General features: G+C 43.4%; 2 protein-coding genes across 6 annotated transcripts in view; one reads left to right on the top strand and one right to left on the bottom strand.

Moving 5' to 3' along the window:
* The window catches only part of C1H4orf17 (chromosome 1 C4orf17 homolog), a 68,658-nt gene extending 61,932 nt beyond the window's left edge, over window positions 1-6,726 (top strand). For 2 of the 3 annotated variants that reach the window (XM_029597305.1, XM_029597322.1), the window contains exon 9: window positions 5,690-6,726. The gene's annotated coding sequence lies outside the window, so the exon portion shown is untranslated. The remainder of the gene's footprint in view (window positions 1-5,689) is intronic. The other variant, XM_029597312.1, reaches the window with a different exon arrangement.
* Window positions 6,727-11,273: 4,547 nt separating this feature from the next.
* The window catches only part of TRMT10A (tRNA methyltransferase 10A), a 102,180-nt gene continuing 98,991 nt past the window's right edge, over window positions 11,274-14,462 (bottom strand). For all 3 annotated transcript variants that reach the window (XM_029597290.1, XM_029597281.1, XM_029597272.1), the window contains one exon: window positions 11,274-12,309. In XM_029597290.1, the coding sequence (XP_029453150.1) occupies window positions 12,053-12,309 (257 nt within the window). In that variant the 3' untranslated portion in view covers window positions 11,274-12,052. The remainder of the gene's footprint in view (window positions 12,310-14,462) is intronic.

Below are 14,462 nucleotides of genomic sequence, written 5' to 3'. Positions count from 1 at the left end.
AGGCCCTGTGGGCCTGCTGGCAGCAGGGGAATCGCCAGTGACCCTCACTCTCGGCGTCTGCTCCGAATCAATTTTCACCACCCCCCCCCCCCCCCCGTCGCTCTGGCCGCGTCATCGACCTGCGACTGGGGAGTGACTCGGTCGGGGTCACGCTGCGCCGGAGGCGGCCTGGCGTCGGGGCTGAGGGACGCCTCATCCACAGGAGCTCCCTGCTCTCCCCCGCAAGGGCTCACATCGGATTCCCCGGTTCCCTCTGCGATATCCAGCTGTCGCATATATCGCACGATGTCAAGCTGCCCCAAAGGTGGTAAGGATTCGGGTGGAAAAATCCTTACTTTACCTTTTCTTTTTGAAGGCATATCTTATTAGGAAAATAAACTTGAAAGCAAATTCAGGAGCGTTGCGATCAGCGTCTCGCCTATGCTGCCATCTTGCCTCCCTAGATATCGAGTGTTACCATTTGGCCTATCATCTGCCCCACGAGTCTTCACCAAGTGCCTCGTCATGGTAGCTGCCTATCTCAGGAGTCAAACTGTCCACGTCTATCCCTATCTGGACGATTGGTTGATCAGGGCTGCCACTCGGCAAAGTGCACTGATGTCCCTATGTCTCACTTTGCATTCCCTGATCTCCCTAGGGTTCCTCGTAAACTATCCAAAATCCAGGCTAGTTCCTTCTCAAACTCTATCGTTCATAGGGGCCGACTTGGACACTCTAAAAGTGAAAGTTTTCCTACCTCAGGATCAAGCTCTCACTCTCGCTTCTCTGGCCCATCGACTGCAGTCTCGACAACATTAAACTGCATTTCACTTCCTAATATTATTGGGTCATATGGCCTCCACAGTGCATGTCACTCCCATGGCTCACTTTGTCATGAGAGTAATGCAGTGGACTCTAAGATTGCAGTGGACTCAGTCTTCTCAGCCAATGTCCTCCACAATCCATATCACCAAACAGCTCCGGCTATCGCTAGCGTGGTGGGCAAATCAATCCAATCTGTTACAAGGCCTTCCATTTCAGATTCCAGAACCTCAAATAACCTTGACAACAGATGCCTCCATCCTCAGCTGGGGTGCATATGTTGGAAACCTGCAAATTCAAGGCATTTGGTCTCCAGAGGAAGCCAAACACCAAATAAATTTCCTGGAGCTTCGTGCAATCAGATATGCTCTCAGGGCTTTTCAGGATCACCTTACCAACCAGGTCATCCTGATTCAAACGGACAACCAGGTGGCCATGTGGTACATCAACAAGCAAGGGGGAACAGGCTCCTACATCCTGTGTCAGGAAGCTGCACAGATATGGGCGGAAGCCCTTTCCCACTCGATGTACCTCAGGGCCACCTACTTGCCGGAAGTGGATAATGTGTTGGCAGACAAGCTGAATTGCACTTTTCAACCGCACAAGTGGTCCCTCAACCCCACTGTAGTGGACTAAATATTCCAACGTTGGGGTTACCCTTACATAGACCTCTTTGCATCAATTCACATCCGCAAAGTAGGGAACTTCTGCTTTCTCACTCGCAGCCAACACCTCCAGCTAAGAGATGCTTTCTCCCTCTCGTGGGCCAGTGGTCTCCTTTATGCGTACCCTCCACTTCCACTCATTTCAAAGACTCTCGTGAAGTTGCAAAGGGACAAGGGGCTAATGATTCTGATAGCTCCTCATTGGCCACGCCAGGTCTGGTTTCCAATTCTCCACCACCTATCAGTACACCAGCACGTCCTCTGGGGAAGGACCCACTTCTGATCAATCAGAACGACGGCTGCCTTCGCCACCCCAACCTCCAGGCTCGGTCTCTGACAGCCTGGATGTTGAAAGGTTAATACTCCAACCTCTTAAACCTTTCCGAGCTGGTTTCCCATGTCCTAGTAGCTTCATGAAAGCCTTCCACTAGGCAGCTTATCGTTATAAATGGAACAGGTTTACGGTATGGTGTACTTCTATGTCCATCGATCCCTTCACTTGTTCCACACCGAAGTTTCTGGACTATCTCTGGCACCTGTCAGAGTCAGGCCTCAACACTTCTTCTATCAGGGTTCATGTCAGTGCGATAGCTGCCTTCCATAAAGGTGTCGGGGATGTACCCATTTCAGTTCAACCCCTTGTAACACATTTTTTGAAGGGCTTGCTTCATCTTAAACCTCCACTGCGCCCTCCGGCACCTTCCTGGGACCTCAACACGGTTTTGGGTCAGCTCATGAAGCCTCCATTTGAGCCTATACAATTCTGTGATCTCCATTATCTCACCTGGAAAGTGATTTTTCTTTTGGCAATCACATCCGCTAACAGAGTTAGTGAATTACAGGCCTTAGTCACCTACCCGCCTTACAATAAACTCCTGCATGATAGGGTAGTACTCCGCACCCACTCTAAGTTTCTGCCTAAGGTAGTATCGGAGTTTTATATTAATCAATCCATTATACTACCCATCTTCTTTCCCAGGCCCCATTCAAATCCAGGAGAACGGGCTCTACTTACCCTTGACTGTAAACGTGCTCTAGCATTTTATCTAGACCATACAGCTGCCCACAGAAAATCCTCTCAATTGTTTCTTTCCTTCGATTCCGTCAAATTGGGTAAATCTGTAGGTAAGCAGACTCTCTCCTCCTGCTTAGCAGACTGTATTTCCTTTTGCTATCAGCAGGCAGTCATTCCGCTTCAAGATCATGTCAAAGCACACTCTATCAGGGCCATGGCAAGGTCAGTGGCGCACCTACGCTTGGTGCCGCTTGCTAACATCTGTAAGTCTGCTACCTGAAGTTCTCGCCACACCTTCGCAGCCCATTATTGTTTAGACAAGGCTGGCAGACAAGATACCATCTTTGGCCAGTCTGTGCTACGCAACTTATTTGCGAACTGAAGTACCAACATCCTTCCTCCAACCCTTACCAAATTCCACCCCAGTTGTTGTGCCTGTTGCACGTCTTTGGGTCCATTTGCATTGCTCAGGCATCCTCAGCTTGGTATTCACCCATACGTGAGGACTACCATCCTGCTTGTCCTGTGAGAAAGCAGAGTTGCTTACCTGTAACAGGTGTTTTCACAGGACAGCAGGATGTTAATCCGCACGAAACCCGCCCACCACCCCGCAGTGTTGGGTTCACTACGTTTTTCTTATTTACATTTTCGCATGTACTTTTACTATAAGACGAGACTGAAGGGGGACCCCTGTGGATGCGGGGTTAGTGCCATGCTGGGCATGCCCAATAGAAACATAGAAATGATGGCAGAAGACCACCAAATGGCCCATCTAGTCTGCCCAGCAAGCTTTCACACTTTTTTTTTTTTAATCTCTCATACTTATCTGTTACTCTTGGCCTTTAGTAACCTTTTGGTTCTATTTCCCTTCCACCCCCACCATTAATGTAACCTTTGGTTCTATTTCCCTTTCATCCCCGTGATTAATGTAGAGAGCAGTGCTGGAACTGCTTCTAAGTGAAGTATCTAACTTAACTGGTTAGGGGTAGTAACCGCCACAATAAGCAAGTTACTCCCACGCATATTTGTTTACCCAGACTGTGTAATTCAGTCCTTGTTGGCTGTTGTCTGCATATAAAATCATCTTTCTTCATTCCCCCCTGCTGTTGATGCAGAGAGCTACTCTGGATATGGATATGCATTGAAAGTGAAGTATCAGGCTTGTTTGGTTTGGGTTAGTAACCGCCGTATCAAGCAAGCTACTCCCTGCTTTTTTGTGAATGCAAATCCTTTTTTCCACATTTCCTCTTGCCGTTGAAGCATAGAGCAATATTGGAGTTGCATTAACCGTGTGCATGTTTATTGAATAAGGGTATTATCTCCAGGTAGTAGCTGTCTTTCCCACAAGCCATCCTCTCTTCATTCACATCCTCTAGACTTTATAGATCCACAGTGTTTATTCCACGCCCCTTTGAAGTCCTTCACAGTTTTGGTCTTCACCACTTCCTCCGGAAGGGCGTTCCAGGCATCCACCACCCTCTCCATGAAGAAATACTTCCTGACATTGATTCTGAGTCTTCCTCCTTGGAGCTTCAAATCGTGACCCCTGGTTCCGCTGATTTTTTTCCAACAGAAAAGATTTGTCGTTGTCTTTGGATCATTAAAACCTTTCAAGTAACTGAACGTCTGTATCATATCACCTCTGTTCCACCTTTCCCTCCAGGGTTGTACATATTTAGATTCTTCAATCTCTCCTCATACGTCATTTGATTAAGACCCTCCACCTTTTTGGTCACCTTTCTCTGGACCGCATCCATCCTCTGTCCCTTCAGAGATACGGTTTCCAGAACTGAGCACCAAGGCCCTATATATAAGGGGATAATCACTTCGTTTTCTTACTCGATATTCCTCTCTCTATGCAGCATTCTTCTGGTTTTAGCTATCGCCTTGTCACAGTGTTTCCCCAACTTCAGATCGCTTGACACTATCACCCCAAGGTCTCTCTCCTGCTCCGTTCACATCAGCCCTTCACCCCCATCGAATACAGTTCTTTCGGATTTCCGCACCCCATATGCATTGACTTTGCACTTCTTGGCATTGAATCTCAGCTGCCATATATTTGACCACTCTTCCAGCTTCCTTAAATCCCGTCTCATTCTCTCCACCTCCTTCCGGCATGTCCACTCTGTTGCAGATCTTAGTGTCATCTGCAAAAAGACAAACCTTACCTTCTATCTCGTCCGCTGTCACTCACAGATATTGAACAGGACCGGTCCCAACACCGATCCTTGTGGCACTCCGCTTAATACCACTCTCTCTTCAGAGTAAGTTCCATTTACCATCACACATTGTCTTCTGTGCGTCAACCAGTTTGCAATCTAGGCCACCACCTCGGCCTGGATTGCAAACTTTGACAAAAATGTTCCGTGAGTGGGCTCCATCCTGATGTCACCCAAATGTGAGGACTAACATCCTGCTGTCCTGTGAGATCACCTGTTACAGGTAAAGCAACTCTGCTATACATGTTGTTGTGATAATTTTACCTCAGAAGATTGTACTTTGTTCTTTTTCCATATAAAATCTCCCTTGTTAGGTTGGTGAAGTGGTTAAAAAACATTTTAAAATGGAAAAAGATGCCTAATTTGTAATTGTGTGGGAAGGGGGACGAAAGGCTGTAAGATTCACCTAAGACATCTAAAACCCTTGCACCAGCTCTAAGAGTGTGTCACACAGACTCCCACCATTCATCTATCTCCCAGTTCTCCATGGTGCAGATGCTGCGGAAAGGTGGGAGGCAGGTGATAGGGTCCCCAGCACAGTGACAGGATTGCCAGCTTTCCAGAATTATCAGACACTGTATCTGGCTATCTGCATCTCCTCTAGGAACCCTGACCACTGTCTCCCAGCAATACAAATAACCAAAGACCCTCTTGGTGAATTCACCTGCACCTGGGGGGGGGGGCTCATTTCATCCTTTGCCTCAGGCAGTAGATTGTTTTGAGCTGTCCCTGTATCTAGGGTCTGTGACTTAGCGAATGCCTAGAGCAGAGAAGACCAAGGTGCATGGAAAGGTCATAATCAGTAATCACTGTTTATATAGGAGAGAATCACCTCATATTGCACCCAGGAACTCCCCAACCCCTGGGTTGTAAACAAACCCATCAATAGGAAATCACTGCAAATTTAAAATTGTTTTAAGACTTTTTTTTTTATAGAAAGGGAAGCACTCCAGCATAAGAACTGAATTTTTAAATAATTTTTATTTCAGCAGCAGATAAGAAAGCATTCACAAATGTAATGAAAATGGGAGCAGTTACTGCAGAAGCTCTAAGGGCTGGAAGAGTACTCAGCAGGCCCACGACCCAGCTGCAGCTTCACAGTGCTGTCACGGGACCCGGACGTAAGCTCTACCTGTGCTCCAGCAAGACTCCACCACCGGAACTGAAATAAAGCCCTAGAGAAAGAGACTTCAGATGCTGCGCAGTCATGTGCCACTAATTGCTGGCACCTAATACTCTTCCCAAGCACAGACAGAAATCTCACATTTTAATTTAAGGTGTGCTCAGTGGGTGTTGTTTTTCAAATGCACTGCATTTACATTGTAACACTTTGGGGAGATAGCACCGCATATCCTTTATAAACAAAAAGTTAAATGACTTAACTCCTGACTTCAACACATTTGCAAATAAATATTAAAATGAAGGTAAGAAAAATATGAATGGAGAGACAGCATCAGAAAGGAATGCTTATATGTAAAGGTTAAAGACAGGAGTAAGTCAGGAAAATGTATGCTTAACAAGAATCATCATAAACAAGGATGAAAGGAGATTACAATAAAAAGGTATCTATAAATTGAAAGAAAAAAAAAATCCACAATCGCTGAAGCCAATCTGAGTGAAATGTCTTCAGTTTTAAGTACAAAACAAAATACAAAAGATCAAGGCAAAAGTTAACATTTCTGTGATACTGCTCTGAATCAATTGATTTAAATATACAACAAAATTCTCTCTATGAACTTTTATGAGACAAGAAGGAACATGGCAACATATATTCGCAGGACAAATCTCAACTTTTTTTTTTTTTTCCCAGAAGGCAAGGGATACTAATCCATTACCCATTTGTCTCAATGTAAGCAGTCAACTCAAATTCACTGCAGTGGAGGTTTTAAAAGCACTGGCCCTTACTTTCTGATTTGTCTCAGGAAGCAGGTACACACAGTCCTTGGGACAGATTCTCATGCTCTTAGATCATCAGTTTCAGGTGTTGTCCACCATGGATTCCACTGCTTGGCCAGAGAACGTCAGTCTATCTGTCCAAGGGCTGGCAATGCTCCATCCAGAATCCACATGCCACAGCCTTTTTTTTTTTTTTTTTTAAATCAACCTTATCTTGTCCCAGTGCCCTCTTTCACTCCTTTTTAAGGTTAAGGCAGCATCATGTTGGTCTCAGGATTTATTGTTGGGTTTTTTAATACCATTTATAATTTGCTAGCTGTGGGCCCTATTTACTAACAGGCTGATACAGTACAGTACAGTCGGCATTTGGACGCACGTTTGACGTGCTAGCTTTACTCCTTATTCAGTAAGGGGTAATAGCGCGTCCAAAACGTGCGTCCAACCCCCCTGAACCTAATAGTGCTCGCAACATGCAAATGCATGTTGATGACCTTATTAGGTATTCCCGCGCGATTCAGTAAGTAAAATGTGCAGCCAAGCCACACATTTTACTTTCAGAAATTAGCGCCTACCCAAAGGTAGGCGCTAATTTCTCCGGTAAAAACTGCTTTTCTGTGCACCCTCCGACTTAATATCATGGCGATATTAAGTCGGAGGTTCCGAAAGTTTAAAAAAGTAAAAAAAAAAAAATATATATTTTTGAAAATAGGCCCATGGTTGAAAACCGGACGCTCAATTTTGCCGGCGTCTGGTTTCCGAACCCGTGGCTGTCAGCGGGCTCGAGAACAGACGCCGGCAAAATTGAGCGTCGGCTGTCAAACCCGCTGACAGCCGCCACTCCTGTCCGAAAAGAGGCGCTAGTGTCCCTAGCGCCTCTTTTTACCACCCGGCCTAATTTAAATAAATATATTTACTGTATCGTGTGCACAGGAACACTGGACTGTACGCGTGCCGGGAGAGTGGGCGTTCGCCTGCTCTCCCGCAATTTTTTACCGTATCTGCCGAAGTTTTTTTTCCCATGGATATAAACATGGGAGAAAACCTTTAGTATACACAGACCACTGTGTTTGCTCAAAGTCCCTAAAACAAAAGAAAATCTGTACAATCATATACCTACAAGAGTACTTGAGACTTATATGCTAAACTAATCCTCATATAAATTTGCTAATATCATTTTTACCATATCCTAGAGTCTGGAGGCAATCATCATTATCCTTCCATCTGAAGGTTGGCAACTCAGTGTACAGTTTTCTCTGTGATCAGCTTTCTTGTTTTGTTTTGGCCATGTGGCCAATTTTAATAGCATCACCCCAGACTGATCCATGTTTTTTTCCTTCTATGCCAGTCAGTTCTTAATTATAGGGCATGTGAATCATTTTTGACTTTTAAAATATCGTCCGATATTTTTTAAATCATCATTAATCGTTAAAGAGTGCGATACAATAGAAATTCCACCGATTTATCATGAAAAAATCGTTAATCGGGTAGTTGCACACTAACGGGAGTTAGGACACACCCTAAAAAACCCACCCCGACCCTTTAAAACCGCTCCTTAACTTCCACCACCCCTCCCGACCCCCCAAAAATGTTTTACAATTACCTGGTGGTCCAGCGTGGGTCCCGGGAGCGTTCTCTCGTGCTCGGGCTGTCGGCCGATAAACAAAAAACCCACCCGACCCTTTAAAACCGCTCCCTTAGCCTCCACCACCCTCCCGATCCCCCCCCCCAAAAAAAAACGTTTTAAAATTACCTGGTGGTCCAGTGGGCCCTGGGAGCGATCTCCCGCTCTCGGGCCGTCGGCTGCCACTAATAAAAATGGCGCCGATGGCCCTTTGCCCTTACCATGTGACAGGGTAACCGTGCCATTGGCCGGCCCCTGTCACAAGCTAGGAGCACTGGACGGCCGGCGCCATCTTGATGTAGCAGGAAGTGATCCTGTAGCTAGGACCTACACTCCAGGTGATGCTTTATCCTCACACTGAGGATGTGTCTCCAGGGGTCCCACCCTCTGGGATGCGTGAAGACTCTCTTCTTTTTTGGTCCTCGGGCACTCTGGGCACTTTTGGAACTCGGTCACCATTTTTTTTGGAAAAAATAAAGGCGGCGTGGTCAGTGGCAATCGGGCACCAAAGAAAGCACCGCTGGTAACCGACCGCAAAGGACGAGGTAAACTTACCGGCATCAATGGAAGTCGGTGGGGGACCCCGGGATGGGGAAAATTTTTTTAATTTTTGAAGTAAGTTTCCGGGAGGAAAAATTTGTGAGGAATTCTCACAGAGCTCCAGAAATCCGCAAGGCTACTGCTGTGTGGAAAAAAGAAGACTGAAGGGGGACCCCTGCTGGATGCAGGGTTGGAGGCATGCTGGGCATGATAAGTGTGCCAGTCAAAGTTCTAGAAACTGACAAAAGTGTTCCGTGATTGGGCTCCATCCTTATGTCACCCACATGCGAGGACTACCATCCTGCTTGTCCTGGGAGAACGAATGCACCGCTGCGCTGGGGGTATCGACCACGAAAATAAACTTACTGATAAGTGTCAAAAAACCTATCTAGGATGCTAACTGGAGAACCGGAGGGAATCTATGTCAATCACGCAAGGCAGAGAAGGAAAAATTACAAAAATGTTTTTTGAAAGTAGGCCAAAAATAGGACAAAATGTTAGAAAGTCAGGCTCTCACCCAAATACAAGACAATAAGCTTCAAGAAAAGAAGAGATTGAAGAGAACTCTGCTGCCGGGCTCGATCCGATGTCATCCATGTGCGAGGACTGCCATCCTGCTTATCCTCGGAGAAATTAGGATTTACTAGAAAAAGTAAAATAAATCCAAGCATATGAAAAGATGTGGTTTATGGGTCCAACGTAAGATCAAACTGTGCAGCTGTAAGTACACCACAGCAAAGCCAGCAGTCTCATATGATCAGAGCTCTGTCTCAATAATGCAACTTTATACAAAGCAACATTAATCGTACAATAAAAAGGGCATTTACTTAAAATGTCTTTCCTGTAAAATATGAATACGGAATATTTTATAGTACTTATTGCAGCACAAGAAGAGTTTTGTAAAAGTCAAAAAGCTTTTTTAGCAGTGATTTTTGGCAGTATGCATGCGTGGTGCCTTTTGGCTAATATCCAAGAACAGAATTTGAGCCATGAGATGAGCATAGTCTCCTTCTTGGCCTTTTGAGTGAGACTGAAAACCGCCTGGGGGTGGAGGTTGGGATTTAACACCCAACAGTTTAATCTCACTGGGGGAAATGCAGTGATTACAACTATTGCCAAAGCAAAGGATTAAGGCCTGCTTTCAAGTAAATAAGATTTCATGCATGTTTCTAAATGTTTTGCATCAGGCTCTCTCTTTCTCAATTTTATCTTCTTTATCTGTATTTCTTTGTTTTTTCTCTTGAAAATCCATTATAATCTTATTTCCTGTTATAACTCCATGTTCTACCTTTCTTCTTCCCAACCCCTCCTCTCTTCTCCAATCCACTTTATAACTTCTCTCCTCTTTCCCTCTGTCTACCTTCCTTTCTACACAACCTTGTTATCCTTTCTCTCCCCTTAACAGCTTACTTTCTTCCCTCCACAATCTTTTGCTCCCCCTTTCACTTCATCTTGTGGGCAGGACAAAGCATGGTGGATAGACATGGAAGCAAAAATTGGGGGAATTTTCCCTTTCTATCCAGTCCTCCAGCCTCTCACCCAGCTCCCTATCACCTCTCCAGTCACCTACCCACACGTCATTTCATTTTTCATTGTTTCTTCTTCCATTAATTACGGTAAGTTCTCTTCCCCACCCTTTTCCCATCTCCTCCCTTTCAAAGTTCCTGTCTATTCACCACTTCCCTTCTTTTCAGTTTCTCTCTTTCTCACTTCTTGCTCCCTTCTAGTTTCTCTCCTTCCCCCAGCTGCAGTGAGAATGGTGATAGCAGAAGCTCTCAGTGTACCTATGGCTGCTAAAAACAACCTGCTTCTCAACCAACCCAGTTCACACTCCCTTTCCCCTGCAGCAGCTGCCCTGGATAGCATGAATATGTGCACCCATTCCCACATCTTCCTCTCCTCCACACACCTCTTTCTTAGATAGAAAGTATACTGCTGAGGCACAACCACAGGGATGAGAACAAACGATCAGGTTACTTGTCATCACTCTGAGACAGAGTGGAAGAGCAGGTTCTTTTCAGCAGCTGATGGTTTGGCTCTGCCAAGTCACAGCTTCCCCTCCTCTGCTCCAATGAGTAACTTAAATTGCCATTATCTCACTAAGCCCTAGTGAAAAGCAAATACTTCAAAAACCACATTCAAATGTTAATGCTTATAATGTAATATCAGGAAGCCGTTGTCTCCACTCTGTTTTGTTTGCTTAACAAACTGGTGGTATAAAACAGCCATACTGAAGATCTGATCTATGCCAAGTACTCCAACCAGATTATTTAAAGTTATTGAAGGCGATTAAGGGCCACTAAAGTGTGGGGACAAATTAAACGATGAATAGCAAACAGATTACCACCAACAAATATTGACCAACACCCCTCAATCACCTGGGTTTATGCAAATACTTGTCTATATAAAACTTCACTTTTACCAAAATGTGAATATATTTTCATGTCTGATAGAATTAACCAAGTTTAACTAGTAAAACATGAATAGCTTTTCAGCACTCTGGTCAAACCAAAACAGAATGTGAGGAAAATAGTTTATTTTGTGCTGGAAAAAAATCAACACACATTTTGTCTGATAACTGTCACTGATTTACAAGTCATACTCAAAAGTTTCCTATCCTGATTTAATATTTTGTCTGTTGGTGTCATCATAATCAGCATAGATACTGAACAAAACTTCTTTGGAATTTTGATTGTTGTTGCAATTAGGATTGACTGTGCAACATTGCTTCATCATGATAGTTTGAGATACATTCATTCCTACAGTGTAGACACCTTACAGAGGGGCTCACATGCAGGCAACAAAAAATAAAAAATATTTCTCTGCTATAAAAAGGAAAACAAAATAAAAGCTTGAAATCCCAATACTGGAGAATTGCAAATGAGGCAAGTTATTGTGGATTATTTCACAAGCCTTTGTGTGATGCATATGTGGAGTAGTGGGGTAGAGCAGCTCTATGGAAGAGACTTTTCCTTCTGAAATCTTGAATATGATGAAGAACAAAGAACTTCCAATGACTACGAGTCCAGGTAGGATGTTTGAAACTGGATGTTTCATCCTTAACTGAAAGCAGAACTTTGGAACCGATTTTGAGGTAGCCATCAACTCAAACATACAAGAGCAGCAAGCTGCCAAATAAAAAAAAGCAGTTCTCACCGCCTCACATTTTGGAAATACTTCCATATTATGAGACTACTAACTAGTCAATATGGTCTCTGATGACACTTATCCGTTCCTATAATGTAATGAACACTATTGCAGAAGAGGATTTGTATTTGTAGACAACTCCACAAGGTCACAATGACTGACTGTTTTTACTTGTTGTTTCTACCTCATGTTTTGAATTTGTTTCACTCATGATTGTTTCGTTGGCACTGGAGTCACTATCCAAGTCCTTTTCATCTTCCTCCACTTCTTCTTTATCACTTAATTTCCCTTCAGTTGTCTCACTTGTTCCATCCACAGGGACAGCCCCTTTCCGTTGAGGCAAAATACAAAAAAAGGCCTCCTTCCAATCTCTCTTGTCTAAGTATGCAAGGATGATCTCAAACACTAGAACGAGAGAGAAATAAGAGTTATGCTGATCATTCCATAACTACATAATAATGTCACTGAAGAAATAGAAGCATAATATTAAAAAAAGAAAGTTACTGCAGCTTTGATGCCCTTTCCCTCTGCTACTAACCACTGCTGAAACAAATAAGGACACCTTTCAAATTGAAAAACAAAATTAGAAAAAGCATTTAAACATTTTTTAAAGCCCTAAGATATTCATTAAATGATACTAGATGTTAGTATGGAATTGCTGGTGGTGACTGAGACTGTAACTTTACCTCAGTCATAATAAATGACTGGTGTGAGAGGGCCTAGAGGAAACAGTTTCACAGCTTCTGTTAAGCAGTAGGGGGGGGGGGGTAAACTGTCGACATTTCTTAGGTAGTGATGCAACAGACATCTCTTGGATACAGACTTGTGGGCATGAAATGTGCCTGCTTATGTTAAGTGTAAAAACCCACAATACACAGATGATATAAAAAGGGTTTTTTTGTATTTCTAGATCCACATTTATTTAAAAGATTTCTTACCTATCCTTCCAAGGTTCAATGCGGAGTACAATAAAAACATCCACAATAATTCAAACAAAGAACAACAAAATTAAAAACAAAAATAATCAAATAAAATGGCTGTAAGCAAGTCGTTCAAGTAACTGAGCTGTTAATTATAGGCCATTCTGAACAGATGAATCTAATTCCTTCTTGAAGAATTTGTCTGAAATGGAATGTAATTCTCTAGGGAAAGTTCCACAGGGTGGGACCAGCTGTCGAGAAGGCGCATTCCCTGGTCTCATCAAGCCAGGCTAATTTGAAGGAGGGAACGTCCATCAGTCCTTGACTTGCAGACCTTAACGGATGGCAAGGAGTATACAGTTTCAAAGAGGCAGTGACCCCAGGTGAAGAAACAGAGTTAAGTATGGATTGTTGTAGGCAATTTATACTGGACATAAGTGATGGGGAAGCCAGTGGAGAGACTGCAATACTCGGGTGATATTACCGTGCAGAGATGTATTTGTTAATAGATGAGCATCAGTGTTTTGAATTATTTGTAATGGATGGATTACTTATGTGGAAGGCCATTGAAAAGGGTGTTGCAATAGCCCGGAAAATAAGAGATATTGAAGCACCATGCCAAATTCTGAGGAATCTAGAAGCGGTTTCAAGTGCTTTAACAGAAGAAGTTTGAAAAATGAGAATTGAGTAAGCGCTTTAATATGCTCATGCATGGATAATGAAGAATCAGTAACACGAAGGTTACAGACAGAATGTGAAATGAAAATCACTTGGTCTCTAAAAACAATTTTATCAGGAGTGTTTGTAATGGGAAAACATGAAAGAATGATAATTTTGGTTTTATTGATGTTTAAAGCAAGCATATTGTGTTTTAGCCAGGCATAGATAGAAGATAAACACAGAATGATGAACTGTTCAGTTTGCAATCTTGAGGACTTTAATGGGAAGAAAAAAGTAGACAGTGCCAAACTTCTGGGAACTTATAGTATTATAGTTTACTAAACTCAGCTTCAAGAGAGCATTCACAGGACACTACCACATGCTTCACCTACCATGATGACCACCTCAGGGAGAATGCGCATAGGGCACCCATTTTTGACCACTGGGGCCTAGATTGTTTGATTAGAGCTATTGGCAGATGTTGCTACCAAGGCTCTGTGGCATCTACGTTAACTGTATAGCTTGTGAACCCTGGCCAAGGATACAATAGCCTAATAGAGGATGGTTCCTATTCAGCTGGAAGTACTGAAGTTGGAGGAAACTGCTGGGCCAAAAGGAAAATAAAGCTTCATGAATTACATTTTAAAAAAGAATGTGAAATTACTTCTTACCCTGATAATTTCCTTTCCTTGAATAGAGTCAGACCAATCCAGATGAACCAGTTATGCACGCCAATCAGCAGATGGAGACAGATCAACAGACTCGTAGATGTCAGTCTTAATATACACCTGTGCCAACACCAGCCTGCTAGTATTTCTGTAACAAACTATGGATAACTAACACAATCAACAATTTAATCATTGTACTGTTTCTTTTTTTCCCACTTTTTTCTGGAAAAATCAGGAAGCAAGAAACAAATGAAAGAAAAGTTTCCAAACCATAGAATAAGAAAAAAACTCACCTGCTGCAAAGTACATA

This window comes from Rhinatrema bivittatum, chromosome 1 (genome assembly GCF_901001135.1).
Source record: "Rhinatrema bivittatum chromosome 1, aRhiBiv1.1, whole genome shotgun sequence".
NCBI lineage: Eukaryota > Metazoa > Chordata > Amphibia > Gymnophiona > Rhinatrematidae > Rhinatrema > Rhinatrema bivittatum.
The sequence above is the reverse complement of the archived record's forward strand: the minus strand, read 5'-3'. Positions and strand labels throughout refer to the sequence as shown.